Here is a 16277-nt window from a genome sequence, read left to right as displayed (position 1 = left end):
AGACCCTTTTGTGAGAGGTTAGCTAGGTTTCTCTTTGTTGGTGTAAGTGCGGGGTTCTGCCAATTTGGATGTTCACATCTCAGTTTAACTTCTTGTAAACTTTTACTCTATCTTCTATAAAAAATATAATATATCATTGGTGTATTCTCGAAAAAGCTCCAATACGAAAAAAAAACAAATCCAGCAAAAGCCTGGTTTGGCTGAATGTTGGATACCAATCACGCCCTTAGGGTGTGTTTGGTTCTAGAACCAAGTGGAATGTCATTGAACCGTTCCATCTCTAAGGAATGGAATGCTACCATCTTGATATTTGGCTAGAATGGAACAAGGTAGGATGAAATGGTTCTTAGGAGAAGAACAAAGAAGCACCCCATACCAGGACACTGATATGACCACCCCTTACCTCCTCCCCCCCCCCCCCCCCCCCACCACCCCTCTGATCGCGTGGCGCCTCCTCCTTCCCCAACACGATGAGAAAGAGAAGGAGGGAACGGGAGGAGGAGATGCAGACGAGGCGGCGACAACGCACACAGACCAGGCGGCAGCGGCGGCGGTGAACACATACGAGCAGTGACGGCGGCGCACGCAGACGAGCAGTGGCGGAGCACCCACGGGCGAGCAACGACGAAGGACGCAGGCGAGCAGTGGCAGAGCACACGCAAGCGAGCAGCAGCGGTGGACACGCTAGGCTAGCAGTGGCGGACGACACAAGCGAGCAGCGGCGAAGGACACACGTAGGCAAGCAACGGCGTAGGACGCATGCGAGCAGCGACGGTGGACACGCTAGGCTAGCAGCGGCGGACGACACAAGCGAGCAGCGGCGGAGGACACACGCAGGCAAGCAACGGCGTAGGACGCATGCGAGCAGCGACGGGGCACACGTGCAGGCGGTGCGGCGTGGAGAGAAGGGGAAAGGAAAGAGCCGGTCGGTTTCGTGTGGTCCGCTCGATTTCGAGAGACCGCACGAAACGTCATATCCAGGGAATATGTCGTTTCATGAAATCAAATGGTTTCGGTTCCTCTAACAATCCAAACACGTGAATGGAAATTCGAAACGGAACCGACCCTTACCGTTTCACTTGGTTCTGAAAACCAAACACACCCTTAATTCCTGGCGCCCCGTTTCAGCATGCCAACGAAAACCACGCGCGTCACGCTCACGATACCTCACGGCCACGCGACGCGACGGAAGCAACGGAGGCAGCACTCCATCACCCGTCGCCATCCCACCTGCGCACGGCTTCATTCGTCACGCCCCTCGGCCCTCCCCCGCACCGCACACGCTGACACACACCCTCTGGATTCCACAATCTTCTCAGTGCTTTGGCCGAACCCGCCGATAATGCTCGCCAGGACGAGGTCCCTCGCGTTTTCTTCTTCTTCCTGGACTGCCCCAGGGTTGTCCACACGAGAGCCACCGTCGTCCCACCTTTGCTCCAAAGAAAAATGATATACAAACTTGCAGCCCATCGTTTCTATTTCTCCACTCCACGGCAGCATCAAAGTTCCAACTTTGCTACCCGCAACAAATAAAAAGTTCCAACTTTGCTTGAGGGAAATCTGCCTTGCGCCTTCGTGTCCAATATGTGCACCCTCATACGCGAACTCATGCAGGTGAGACGGTAAGGCACGATTAGCACAGGCACAATCCAGCAGTACGTGCCGGCAGAACGAGGGCATCGACCAACGCATGATGACACGTCCATGTGCGTGCACCGGATGCATCCGTATTATAGGCTTAACCCAAAGAAAGGAAGTCCGACCGAGGTTTGCCGTAAACTAAATTAAACCCAAGGAAAGATACTTGCGCTGTGTGGGCCCCAGGTGGTTAAGCAAACCAGGGGCCCTGCGCCTGGGTTCTGCCACTCTCCCGGGCCTATATAACCAGCGCCTCTCCCCCTCCTCCATTTCACCCGTCCAACTAGTATCATCCAAGGAGTGTGGAAGGCCACAAGCTGCCTGCAATTTCTACCTAGCTTAGGTGTAGTTTGTTTGTTTGAGCCAGGATGTTGGCGGTGTTCAGCGGCGAGGTGGTGGAGGTGCCGGCGGAGCTGGTGGCGGCCGGCAGCCGGACGCCGTCGCCCAAGACGCGGGCGTCGGAGCTGGTGAAACGCTTCCTCGCCGGCGCCGACCCGGCCGTGTCCGTGGAGCTGGGATCGCTGGGCAACCTCGCCTACTCCCACGTCAAAGAGTCCCTCCTCCTCCCAAGGTATAATACCTGCTGCGTCTTTGTGGCTTAATCGACTCTTCTCTTCCTTGAACACCTGCAGGATCCATGGATTCGAGACCGATTGATCTCCGTGCATGCATAGATCTTTTATGGAAGGGAACGAAACGGACGGTTGATTGTATACGTAGATCGTTTGTTCCGCTCTGCCTTAGAAGCGCTCTGCTTTTGTTCTTTAGTTAGTGATGAAGCTTCGTGATGGTGAGGTTAGCTGGTAGCCATGGTCCAGGTGCTACGGTACAGTGTCCAAAACGTTACCGGCATACATACACCTGCCATGCCTCTCGCATGTTGTGGGTGACTTTTAGTGCCCGCCTGAATGGCTAGATGATAAGGTGGGCTCCACTAGTCAGTAGTCACAATCATATCATCTTATCATCACACAACCTCACACGGCAGTATATATTATGAGACAGAGGAGTAGCTAATAAGCACCATGGCTTTCGGTAATTTTCATATGGGACACATCCTGTGATATCTACTATAATCCGACAATTTCCTGTCCTTAGTACAAGGGCGTGTTGCTTTCCGAAGACTAAAGCATGCAATAATGTAACCTTGGCAGTCCATTCCATTAGGTGATGGACCTAGCCACCAACCCAGTTTCCTCTGTTTATCGCTTGTATCTCACTGGCCTAGTTCTGCGGCTCGTGATTGCGACGGAGATTTATCCGTCGAGGAAACATATTGCTCGCCACAAAAACTAGTTTCTGGCCGCGCGCGTTTCGAATACACGATTATTTTTGCTCGGATATTTCGGATGTTGTGACAATTGACCCTTTCAGCATAAAATTCCTGCCTCCCGGTTGGGGCCCTGGCCCCTGGGATATTTTCGATTTTGTTTATCTACCCTACGTGTAATGGTAGGTGGAAGTGTAAGGAAAAATCAATAAGAAAGAAAATACGTCAATTGCTATGTTGGCATAGAAACTGTCACGTATGCTGACGAAAAAAACGCCACCACATCTTTGGCAACTTGCAGGTCAACATCGTGCCACCTTCCAAAGGCGTGGTGTCCATTAATTTGACTTTGACAACAAACGGGCTTCGTATTCTTCGTTAGGCGGAGTAGTAATTAGTATCGTTTAAGAAAAGGGACAAGCCCGTGATCTACTATTGGTAATACTCCACTATTTTGTTGTTGAGTCTTGTTTCCAAAAAAAACTATTTTGTTGTTGACGTGAGGAGCTTATATGGATGAATAAACCATCAGGCCGTGAGAGTGACAACATTTTAGCAAACTTGAATTTAACGGGTGCTACTAGTAGAGCAAAGATCCTTGTTGTTATGTCCTGCTAGTACTATTTGTTTTGGTTATTGGTCGAGCCGTTGAGGGAGCAGAAGAGTGCTTTTGGCAGCCGGTTGCTAAGTAAAATTTACACCCGGTTTAGATTCCCACGGAGAGCAGAAGAAACAAACGGAAGCTGGACCCATACGGCCGTCACTTTCAACTCGCCGCTATGATTTGTAGGGCCTGGTTGTCCTTTGATCTTATCTTATCCTGTGCTAGGCAGATGCACTAAAGGAGTAGCATCCAAGGAATTTCTACACCTTTCCGAAACAAGTTTTGGCGTTCTTTGGAGTAAGTCGTTGATGATTCACCGAATTCTGCCTTCTCAAGGAACACGTCCTTGTGCCGATCGAGTTAGAGGCTTAGAGCATCTACAAACCCCATGCTGTGTACGTACGTTCTGGCTTTGTTGCTGAAAAAAACAAGCATTTTTGTTTGTGGATCCAGGTCTTTCGCTGCAAAGGATGAGATCTTCTGCCTGTTCGAGGGAGTCCTGGACAACTTGGGGCGGCTGAGCCAGCAGTACGGCCTCTCCAAGGGCAGCAACGAGGTGCTCCTGGTGATCGAGGCCTACAAGACGCTGAGGGACAGGGCTCCCTACCCCGCCAGCTTCATGCTCTCCCAGCTCGCCGGCAGCTACGCTTTCGTGCTCTTCGACAAGTCCACATCCTCCCTCTTCGTCGCATCCGTAAGCTCGATCATGTCTAGGAATACATTTCTACAGTAGCAGGGAGGTTTATCGTGGCCGTGCTTATTTCTTGCTAATTTTGTTGGTCGATCAGGACCCGGAGGGCAAGGTACCGCTCTTCTGGGGAATCACCGCCGACGGCTGCGTCGCCTTCTCCGACGACATCGACCTGCTGAAAGGATCTTGCGGCAAATCACTGGCGCCTTTCCCGCAAGGCTGCTTCTACTGGAACGCCCTTGGAGGCCTCAAGTCGTACGAGAATCCCAAGAACAAGGTGACCGCTGTGCCTGCAGATGAGGAGGAAATCTGTGGTACAACCTTCATGGTAAGTAGTGGCACGTTGATGATTATTACTTACTACTCAGCTGGGAAGGAATGAAAATGATAGTCACGAGAACTTGGCTAAACCTATCTGAAATTCTTCCTTGTGCAGGTGGAAGGATCTACCGTTCTCGCGGCACTTCAGTAGGAGATTCTCTCGTCTCCGTCGCTGGGCAAAGCAGGCAACACCGGTCGTGTGTAGGTGGTGGTGGTGTAATATAATGCAACAAGGCGCGTGTGCTACTCTCTCTTGTGATCTTATGGGAACTGTTCGGTTGTGTATCTGATCATCTGTATCTCTAGCTCTTCAAATTCTCGCAGTGGATTCAAGACCGGCCGTTTTCAGTTGAATGTAACAATTATAATGTAGTAGCAAATAAGCTTTCCTTCTCCATCTAAAAGAAAATTTATCGATCTCCGTTGTCAGGGCTCAGGAATGGTACGTGCGCGTAGGATGCAATACTTACAAATACTAAGGGCATCTTTAGCGCGATCCCTCAAAGACGGTTAAATGAGTAAAAATTTCATTTTGACGAGTTAAACCGGACATAGTCAAACCCTTATCCCGTTTAACCTCTAAAAAATTATACTTCCTTTTTCTGATTTATAGGGCTCAAATCTAATATCTTATCAACCAAGAAATATGGTGGAACCTTCCGATGGATCCTCAGAATATTTGCGGCACTCCCGATACAATATCGAAAACACCCGAAACGTTTTCAGAACCCGAATATCACTTTCTATATACAATTTTTTATCTCCGGACCATTCTGGAGCTCCTCGTGATGTCCGGGATCTCATCCATGACTCCGAACAACTTTCAGTCACCAACATATATAACTCAATAATACCAAATCATCACCGAACATTAAGTGCGCAGGCCCTACCGGTTCAGAACTATGCACACATGACCGAAACACCTCTACAGTCAATAACCAATAATGGGACCTCGATGCCCATATTGATTCCCACATATTCTACGAATATCTATATCGGTCGAACCAACGATGTCAATGATTCAGCTAATCCCGTATGCAGTTCCCTTTATCCATCTGTATATTACTTGCCCGAGATTAGATCGTCGGTATCTCCATACCTAGTTCAATCTCGTTACCAACAAGTTTCTTTACTCATTCCGTAATACAAGATCCCGTGACTAACTTCTTAGTCACATTGCTTGCAAGGTTGTTGTGATGTTGTATTACCGAGTGGCCCCGAGATACTTCTTCGTCATATAGAGTGACAAATCCTAGTCTTGATCCATGCCGACTCCACAGACATCCTCGAAGATACCAGTAGAGCATCTTTATGGTCACCCAGTTATGTTGCGTCACTTGATACACACAAGGCATTCTTTTGGTGTTAGTGAGTTGCATGATCTCATGGTTATAGGAACAAATACATTGGCATGCAGAAAGCAATAGCAGTAAACTGGATACGGTCGAACGCTATGCTTAATGTTTGGGTCTTATCCATCACATCATTCTCCTAATGATGTGATCTCATTATCAAATGACAACTCATGTGTATGGCTAGGAAACCTTAGCCATCCTTGATCAACGAGATAGTCCAGCAGAGGCATACTAGGGACACTTTGTTGTCAATGTACCCACACATGTATTTGAGTTTTCAATCAATACAATTATAGCATGGATAATAAATGATTATCATGAACAAGGAAATATGATAATAACTACTTTATTATTGCCTCTAGGGCATATTTCCAACAGTCTCCCACTTGCACTAGAGTCAATAATCTAGTATTACATGGTAATGAATCTAACACCCATAGAGTTCAGGTATTGATCATGTTTTACTCGTGGAAGAGGTTTAGTCAAAGGATCTGCAACATTCAGATCTGTATGTACTTTGCAAATGTTTATGTCCTCCTCCTTGATATAATCACGGATGGCATTGAAGTGACTCTTTATGTGTCTAGTCCTTTTGTGAAACCTTGGTTCCTTGACTAGAGCAATGGCACCAGTGTTGTCACAAAACAAGTTCATTGGATCCAGTACACTGGGCACAACTCCAAGATCCATAATGACCTGCTTCATCCAGACACATTCTTTCGTTGCTTTCAAAGTGGCTATGTACTCCGCTTCACATGTATAATCAGCTACCATGCTTTGCTTGGAACTGCACCAGCTTGCCATCCACCATTTAGAATCAATACGTATCCGGTTTGGGACTTAGAGTCATCCATATTTGTGTCAAAGCTAACATCGACATGACTCTTTACGAGGAACTCTTAATCAACTCAATAAACAACAAACATCTTCCTAGTACTTTTCAGGTACTTACGGATATTCTTGACCATTGTCCATTGTTCCACTCCTGGATTACTTTGAAACCTTTCGGCCATACTTATGGCAAGGCTGACATCTGGTCTTGTGCACAGCATCGCATACATAATAGAGCCTATGGCTGAAGCATTGGGAATGACACTCATCTTCTCTCTATCCTCTTTAATCGCTCAGCATTGAATCTTACTCAACTTCACACCTTGTAGGACAGGCAAGAACCCCTTCTTGGACTGATCCATTTTGAACTTCTTCAAAACCTTATCTAGGTATGTGCTCTATGAAAGTCCAATTAAGCGTCTCGATCTATCCCTATAGATCTTTATGCCTAATATGTAAGCAACTTCTCTGAGATCTTTAAGTGAAAAGTTCTTGTTCAAATATATCTTCATGTTTCCCAAAAGTTCTATATTGTTTCCAATCAGCAATATGTCATTCACATATAATATTAGAAACACTATAGAGCTCCCACTCCCTTTCTTGTAAATACAAGCTTCTCCAAAACTTGTATAAACCCAAACGCTTTGATCACCTCATCAAAGCGAAGATTCCAACTCCGAGATGCTTGCACCAGTCCATAAATGGATCGCTGGAGTTTACATAGTTTGTCAGCATTCTCTAGACCGACCAAACTTTTTGGTTGCATCATATACAACTCTTCATTAAGGAAACCATTAAGGAATGTTGTTTTGACATCCATGTGCCAAATTTCATAATCGAACAATGCAGCTATTGCTAACATAATTCTCACGGTCTTAAGCATCGCTATGGGTGAGAAAGTATCATCGTAGTAAACTCCTTGAACTTGTGAAAACCCCTTTGAAACAAGTCGAGCTTTAAATACGGTGACACTACCGTCCGCGTCGGTCTTCCTCTTAAAGATCCATTTGTTCTGAATAGCCTTTCGACCTTCAGGTAATACATTCAAAGTCCATACTTTGTTTTCATACATGGATCCTATATCAGATTTCATGGCCTATAGCCATTCGTTGGAATCCGGGCCCACCATCGCTTCTCCATAGCTCCTAGGTTCATCGTTGTCCAACAACATAACTTCTAAGACAGGATTACCATACCACTCAGGAGCAGTATGTGTCCTTGTTGACCTACGAGGTTCGGAAGTAACTTCATCTGAAGCTTCATGATCACCATCATCAGCTGCCTCTTCAACTGGTGTAGGCGCCATAGGAACACTTTCCTGTGCCCTGCTACTCTCTGGTTGAAGTGCAGGTTCAATAACCTCACCAAGTTCCACCACCTTCCCACTCAATTCTTTCGAGAGAAACTCTTTCTCGAGAAATGATTCATTCTTAGCAACAAATACTTTGCCCTTGGATCTGAGATAGAAGGTATACCCAACTATTTCCATTGGGTATCCTATGAAGATGTACTTATACACATTGGATTTGATCTTATCTGGTTGAAGCCTTTTGACATAAGCATCGCTGCCCAAACTTTAAGAAATGACAATTTAGGTTTCTAGCCAAACCATAATTCATACGGTGTCGTCTCAACGGATTTCGATGGTGCCCTATTTAAAGTGAATGCGGTTGTCTCCAATGCATAACCCCAATACAATAGTGGCAAATCGGTAAGAGACATCATAGAATGCACCATATCTAATAAGGTACGATTATGATGTTCGGACACACCATTACGTTGTGGTGTTCCAGGTGGCGTGAGCTGTGAAACTATTCCACACTGTCTTAAGTGCATTCCAAACTCATAACTTAGATATTCTCCTCCTCGAATGGATCGTAGGAACTTAATCTTCTTGTTACGATGATTCTGAACTTCACTCTGAAATTGCTTGAACTTTTCAAACGTTTCAGACTTGTGCTTCATCAAGTAAATATATCCGTATCTACTCAAATCATCGGTGAAGGTGAGAAAGTAACGATATCCACCGCATGCCTCAATACTCATTGGACCACACACATCAGTATGTATGATCTCCAACAAGTCACTTGCCCGTTCCATTGTTCCGAAAAACGGGGTTTTAGTCATCTTGCCCATGAGGCATGGTTCGCATGTGTCAAGTGATTCAAAATCAAGTGACTCCAAAAGTCCATCAGCATGGAGCTTTTTCATGCGTTTTACACCAATATGACCTAAGCGGCAGTATCACAAGAAAGTGGTACTCTCATTATTCACTCTACATCTTTTGGCATTAATGTTATAAATATGTGTATCATTACTATCGAGATTCAACAAGAATAAACCATTCACATTGGGTGCATGACCATAAAAGATATTACTTATATAAATAGGACAACCATTATTATCTGATTTAAATGAGTAACAGTCTCGCGTTAAACAAGATCCAGATATAATGTTCATGCTCAACACAGGAACCAAATAACAATTATTTAGGTTCATAACTAATCCCCATTGTAATGGAAGAGGGAGCGTGCCGAAGGCGATCACATCAACCTTGGAACCAATTCCCACGCGAATCGTCACTTCATCCTTTGCCAGCCTCCGTTTATTCCATAGTTCCTGTTTCGAGTTACAAATATGAGCAACTGAACCGGTATCAAATACCGAGGCACTACTACGACAGCTAGTAAGGTACACATCAATAACATGTATATCAAATATACCTTTGTTGACGTTGCCAGCCTTCTTTTCGGCCAGATACTTGGGGCAATTCCTCTTCCAGTGGCCAGTTCCCTTGTAATAGAAGCACTCAGTCTCGGACTTGGGGCCACCCTTAGGTTTCTTCACGGGAGCAGAAACTGACTTTTCGTTCTTCTTGAAGTTTCCCTTCTTCTTTCCCTTGCCTTTTTTGAAACTAGTAGTTTTATTTACCATCAACACTTGATGCTCTTTTTCAATTTCTACTTGAAAGGATCGATATGGTTGACTAGAGGGGGGATGAATAGGCAACTACCAATTTATAGCTTTTATTAACAAGTTAGGGTTAGCAACATAAAGGTTCTCTAAAATAATAACTAGGTGAGCAACCTATATGATGCTACCAACTATAACCGCTAAAGCAAGTAAGAAATATTCTACAACAATAACATACACAATGCAAAGGTAAGAGATAACCACAAGTGGAACTGATGAAGACGAGGATGTGTTACCGAAGTTCCTTCCCTTTGACAGGAAGTACGTCTCCGTTGGAGCGGTGTGGAGGCACAATGCTCCCCAATAAGCCACTAGGGCCACCGTATTCTCCTCACGACCTCACACAATGCAAGGTCCCGTGATTCCACTATAGGTGCCCTTGAAGGCGGCGACCGAACCCTTACAAACAAGGTTGGGTCTATCTCCACACAAAGCTTGGAGGCTCCCAACAAGACCACAGAGCTTCACCACAATGGAATGTGGCAGCGAGGTGAACTCAACCGTCTAGGGTGCTCAAACACCCATGACTAACAAGATCCGCAAGGGATTAGTGGGGGGAATCAATTTTCTCTTGGTGGAAGTGTAGATCTTAGCCTTCTAAACCAATCCCTAGGAAATCAACAAGTTTGATTGGCTAGGGAGAGAGATCGGGCACATATGAGCTTAGGGAGAAACAATGGAGTCTTGGAGGGTCAAAGGTACGATTTGCGAGGTAGGTGAACCCTTTATATAGTGGGGGAACAAGTCCAACCGATACCCCCCACTGTCAGCACGCCCTGGCGGTACTACCGCTGGGGAGCAGCGGTACTACCGCAAGCCCGAGCGTTACTACCGCCAGGACTGAGCGCTACTACCGCCAGGCTGACACAAAGCCACGGCAGTAGAAATACTACTACCGAGCCTACTACCCGTGGAAAAGTATTTGCAAAAAGTCCAACGAAGTACAACCGCTCAGAGAGGGAGGTACTACCATCCTCTAGCGGTACTACCGCTCGGCTGTAACGGTACTACCGCTCAGCTAGCAGTACTACCACTCATCTGGAGCTGTACTACCGCTCAGCATGAGCGGTACTACCGCTGGACCCTTTGCAAATGTTGCGAAAAGGCCGAGCGGGTGCTCCATTGCCGCAAATAGAAAGTGGTGGAAAGAAAATGTGCGCGTGTGAGAGTTGATTCCACCCAAATCTTTCCGACGCGGACCCCCTCTTAATAGTACGACTTTCCTACTACTCAACACTACCAAAGAGAACCGTAGGAAACACCGTTCTCCAACAACACCGAGGGGTGACGAATCATCTTGTGCCATGTGATGTATTATCTGAAATGCTCAGTGCACACGATTAGTCCGCAGAGGTGTTGTCATCAATCACCAAAACTACTTAGAACAAAATATGCCCTAACAATCTCCCCCTTTTTGGTGGATTGATGACAACACTTGATTTGCCCAAAAACATAATGCTGAAAACATAGACATGTGAGCATAAAGATAAAGGCACAAGATAAATAATCTCACATGCTAAGTATAGAGAGAGACTTTAGAGATAATATAGGGATAGCATATGTCTCACACCATATGACGAAGAGTCTTCACACACATAATAAGATATCCAATAGACTTAAACCAACCAAGTTCAGAAAAGAAAGACTCAAACAAGAACGAAAAAACCAAAGGCAAATCTCTAACACTCTTTCCCTATTTTGCATGAGTACACCAAAAAGGCAGAGAGAACGCGAACACAGGTGGTGGCTCATTCATCCTCCTCAGTAGACACATCTGTAGCGTCCTCATCGTCCTCATCATCATCCTGCTGCTCCTCGTGATCAGACCCTGCTGCATCTTCTTCGTCAGACACCTCCTGATCAGTCCCGTCCCACTGGTAATCTCTAGCCTGCATCCAGACAACCTCTGGAGTGATGACATCCTCAGAACCACTAGAGACGTGCACATCAAGCGTGCTTAGCAGGTGCTTATTCCATTGACGGCTCTCCTTCTTGCCACATGAGTTTGATATTGTCCTTTTGCCTGCATGCAAAAGAAGGTCCTCATCTGGTCCTTCAGGGACCCCATCTGTGCCTTCAGCTTCTTGGCCCAAGATGGATCAACAGAAGAACGGGTCTGTGAAGCAGGGCCGCCCTCAGCCCTAGCAGCATCAGTCTCCTCCTCAGCCTCCATGTGAGCAGTAGAACGAGAAGTTGAGGTGTTGGCCCACTTCTTTTTCTGGCGCAGTTTGATGGGATCATGGGTGACGACCTATGTGGGTGCAGGAAAGGCCCTGTCAGGGAAGGTCCGAGCCCAATTATTCTTGATATAGTAGTACAAGTAAGGCCCATAGATGGGGACCCTACGGTTGTATATGACCATCTGAAGCTCGCAAAACATCACATTTGCCACATCGAGTTGCCCATTGGGCTCTTCTAGTCCTTCCTGACACATCAAGAGCATGTCCACGAGATTGGAGTGAACTTCGTCTTTGTTGCCAACCCGAGGGAACAGAGTGTTGCGGAAGACCTGAAGCATGATATCCAAGAAAGGAATGAGCACACCCTTCCTGAGATAGAAAGGCATCATCTTGTCCTTGGGGGTGTTATCAGGGTTGCGATGAGGGCGCATGCCAAGAGAATTATGCAGTCCAGTGCAATTGATCCTCAAAAGCTTCATGAACTCAGCCCAAGAGCGAGTCAACTTCTCGCCATGAGTCATCCAAGTAAAAGAGAGATTCTCATCATTATGGAAGAATATAGATGTATAGAATTGAGCCACTACCTCTGCATCGAAGTCACAGTGAAAAGTGATGATATCCTCAATACCCAGCTGCTCAATCATACACAGGGCCTCACCGAAATGGTCAGTATCCTTCCGGAGATGATTGAGATCAATCCACTGCACTGGAACAAATCTCTTCTTCTTAGTCAGGACGAAATCTTGATAGATCATGAGCTTCTGCTTGGTCCATTACATCTCTCCGCCCCAGAACTCCTCCCTCTCATTGACATAATGGTTTTGCTTTCGGCGCGTGGCAAACTCCTTGGGATCCATAGTGTCATAGTCAATGGTGGACGCCTTGTCCTTGGATATAGTCTTCTTGATGCTGCGCTTCGAAGGACGGGAACCTTCCGGTTCTTCAGGGTTGCGGTACCTCTTGGACTCGGTGTTGCGAACTGGGTTGAAACGACGAGAGCTACCACATGAGACACGCAACACAAACATGCGAAAACGACAAGAGAAGTCATGGCAACATCCAGAACAAGGAGAAAACACAAAAGAATCCAAGTAGTAGCAAGCATAAGCAGCAAATCGAGTGCTAGCGGTAGTACCGCTCGACCAAGGCGGTAGTACCGCTCGACTAGGGCGGTAGTACCGCTCCATGAGCTAGTGGTAGTACCGCTCGGTCAGGGAGGTAGTACCGTGAGCTAGCGGTAGTACCGCTCGGGTAGGGAAGTAGTACCTCATGGTTACAGATGTGGAGGAACAAGAACAAATCTAACCACAAAGCTGCACATTTGAAAACATAAGAGACCAAAACTATGGAACTAAGCCCAAAAATATGCAGATCCCATGCAGCAACGCAAATAGAGGCACTTCCCAACATCTCTCCTCCTATCCATGTGCGAAATAAAATCATGCCCAAACAATGGAGCCAATACATCTATCCCTAACCCTAGAACCAAGAACATCAACACAACACAAGGGGGATAGGGGTAGTACCGGAGTCCATGGCACACGAGGGAGGAAGGAGGAGGAGGGGCAATCCCTCCAACTGGAGCGGAAGGAGAAGCACCACGGAGGATGATCAAATCTGGGAGAACTCGAGGCAGAGAGGGAGAGATCCACGAAGAAGAAGCAAATGGGGCAAGGAAAAACTGCCCCCTCTCTACCGCTCAGAAAAAGCGGTAGTACCGCTTGCTACGGTAGTACTGCTCGTGCCCTAGCGGTAGTACCACTCGAGTCTTGGCGGTAGTACCACTGGGATCATCACGGTAGTACCGCTTGAGGCAGTAGTACTGCTCCCCGTGAGGATATCCAAACGCTGGCCCTAGTCAGCGGTAGTACCGCGCTGGTCATCGCGGTAGTACCGCTCGGTTCATCGCGGTAGTACCGCTCCCTCTGGCAGTAGTAACGCTCCCCCTAGCGTTAGTACCGCTGGAGAACATACAGAAAAATCCAGAAATTGCCAGAACTGCGAGAAAACACTACGGACACATACCAGTCAGTACCGGAGAAAAGACAGAGTCAAAATATACTGACTGGAAATATTATAACCCTCCTTTACTAGGAGGGAGAGGGGCGGTGGCCGGAGCCACCTATGTTTTAGACAAAAGGTATGACACCGTGAAGAATTATCCTTGGGTTCATGAGCAACGCTCATCTTTGAAGCACAAGTGCCATCAATAATGGCCAATGTGAAGGACTTGATGGATTTATGCATAATGGGGGGAGGGAAAGTTCATTGAGAGAACAACACTCCCCCTATGTCCATGCCTACACCTAGAACGAGATATAATGCGAAATGTGGTGCACATGCCTAGTTTCAATCCACATTACTTGAATCAATGATATTTAGCTCATTCCTTAACTCCCGGAACCTTGCTTCATCTTGGGGCTTAGTGAAGATATCTGCAAGTTGCTCTTCAGTGTTGATGAAGTGAACCTCAATATCACCCCGCTTGATATGCTCACGAATGAAGTGATTGCGAATATCAATGTGCTTGGTCTTGCTATGTTGCACCGGATTGAGGGAAATCTGGATAGCACTTTGATTGTCACATAGAACACGCACTTTGTCACAAGTGACACCGTAATCCTTTAAAGTTTGCCTCATCCGTAGCAATTGTGCACATCAACTCGCAGCTGCAACATACTCAGCTTCGGTGGAAGACAATGAGACACAGTTCTGCTTCTTTGAAGACCAACTTACCAGCGAACGGCCAAGAAATTGACATCCTCCAGAAGTTGACTTCCTCTCCACACAGTCTCCTGCCCAATCTGAGTTACAATAGCCCACTAGGTTGAAGCTTGCTCCTTTGGGATACCATAGGCCAAAGTTTTGGGTATGAGCCAAATATCGAAAGATTCGTTTGACAGCCATAAAATGGAAGATTGAAACCGTGCACAAATCCCTACACTCAACATGATATCCGGTCTAGATGCACAAAGGTAAAGAAGGGATCCAATCATGGAGCGATATACCTTTTGATCCACTGCTTTACCATTGGGATCACCGTCAAGCTTGCATCTGGTTGGCATGGGAAACTTGACTGGCTTGACGTCCTCTAGCTCGAACCTCTTGAGCATGTCTTGGGTGTACTTTGCTTGTTTGATGAAGGTTCCTTCTAAACCTTGTTTAATCTTGAACCCGAGGAAGAACTTCAACTCACCCATCATTGACATCTCAAATTTCTCAGTCATTAGTGCAGCAAATTCTTCATTGAAAGATTCGTTAGGGGAACCAAAAATAATATCATCAACATATAGTTGGCATACGAACAAATCCCCTTTGACCTTCTTGTTAAAAAGAGTGGGATCAATCTTGCCAATTTCAAACCCACGATCTTGTAATAACTCAGTAAGGTACTCATACCACGCACGTGGGGCTTGTTTAAGGCCATAGAGTGCCTTATTAAGTTTATATACATGATTTGGGAGCTTGGGATGTTCGAATCCCGGGAGTTGTTTGACATATACCAACTCATTTAAAGGACCATTAAGAAAAGCACTTTTCACATCCATTTGTTGTAATTTGTAATCATGATGAGATGCAAATGCAAGCAGCGTGCGAATAGATTCTAAACGAGCAACAGGGGCAAAGGTTTCACTGTAGTCGATACCGTCGACTTGGGAGTAGCCTTGAGCCACCAATCTTGCCTTGTTTCGAATCACAATCCAATTGGCATCTTGCTTGTTTTTGAAGATCCACTTGGTCCCAATGACATTATATTCCTCCTTTGGTTTTGGCACTAATTTTGAGACTTGATTACGCTCGAAGTTGTTTAGTTCTTCATGCATGGCCATAGGTCAATCATCATCATCGAGCGCTTCATGTACCTGTTGAGGTTCACAATACGAAACAAACGCGTGATGCTCACAAAAATTTAAAATTTGTTGACGAGTGGATACTCCCCTTTTTAAACTTCCAAGCAAGTTCTTCATAAGATGTGATTTCACCCTCAGCTTGGATGTTATCTTGGCTGCGCGATGCTCCAAGAGTTCCACGCTTGATAATTGGGGAGCATCAACTTGATCACATTGCTTGGCCTTGAGTTTTGATCCTTCCTTGGCACCTCGACCCCTCTTAGGTGCTGTAGAAGGAAATTGAGAAGCAGCATCCTGATCAACTTGATTTTCGTCTTGAGCAGGCTCACTGGTTTGTTCTTGATCTTGTGGCTGCTCTTGATCTTGATATTGTGGCTGCACTTGATCTTGATCTTGAGAAGATTCAGAACCTTGTGTAAGCACTTGGACATCATGTGGTGCATCACCATCTTTGAGTGGTTGATCTTGCCCTTGATCCTATTCAGCTGGTTGAGGGTTTTCTCTTTGTTCATCGGAAGCGTGTGGGGCTTGCGGGGGTGATGGCTCCACTTGAGTAGAGCATT

General features: G+C 46.2%; 1 protein-coding gene across 1 annotated transcript; it reads left to right on the top strand.

The window, feature by feature from the left end:
* The first annotated feature begins 1907 nt into the window (after positions 1–1907).
* Positions 1908–4941, top strand: LOC123453194 (stem-specific protein TSJT1). The gene is made up of 4 exons (XM_045129971.1): positions 1908–2209; positions 3966–4206; positions 4301–4531; positions 4640–4941. The coding sequence occupies exons 1-4, from the start codon at positions 2007–2009 to the stop codon at positions 4673–4675; spliced, it is 711 nt and encodes a 236-aa protein (XP_044985906.1). The 5' UTR covers positions 1908–2006; the 3' UTR covers positions 4676–4941.
* Positions 4942–16277: the final 11336 nt, after the last annotated feature.

The sequence above is a fragment of the Hordeum vulgare genome, chromosome 5H (assembly GCF_904849725.1).
Source record: "Hordeum vulgare subsp. vulgare chromosome 5H, MorexV3_pseudomolecules_assembly, whole genome shotgun sequence".
NCBI lineage: Eukaryota > Viridiplantae > Streptophyta > Magnoliopsida > Poales > Poaceae > Hordeum > Hordeum vulgare.
This window is presented reverse-complemented; position numbering and strand designations above follow the sequence as displayed.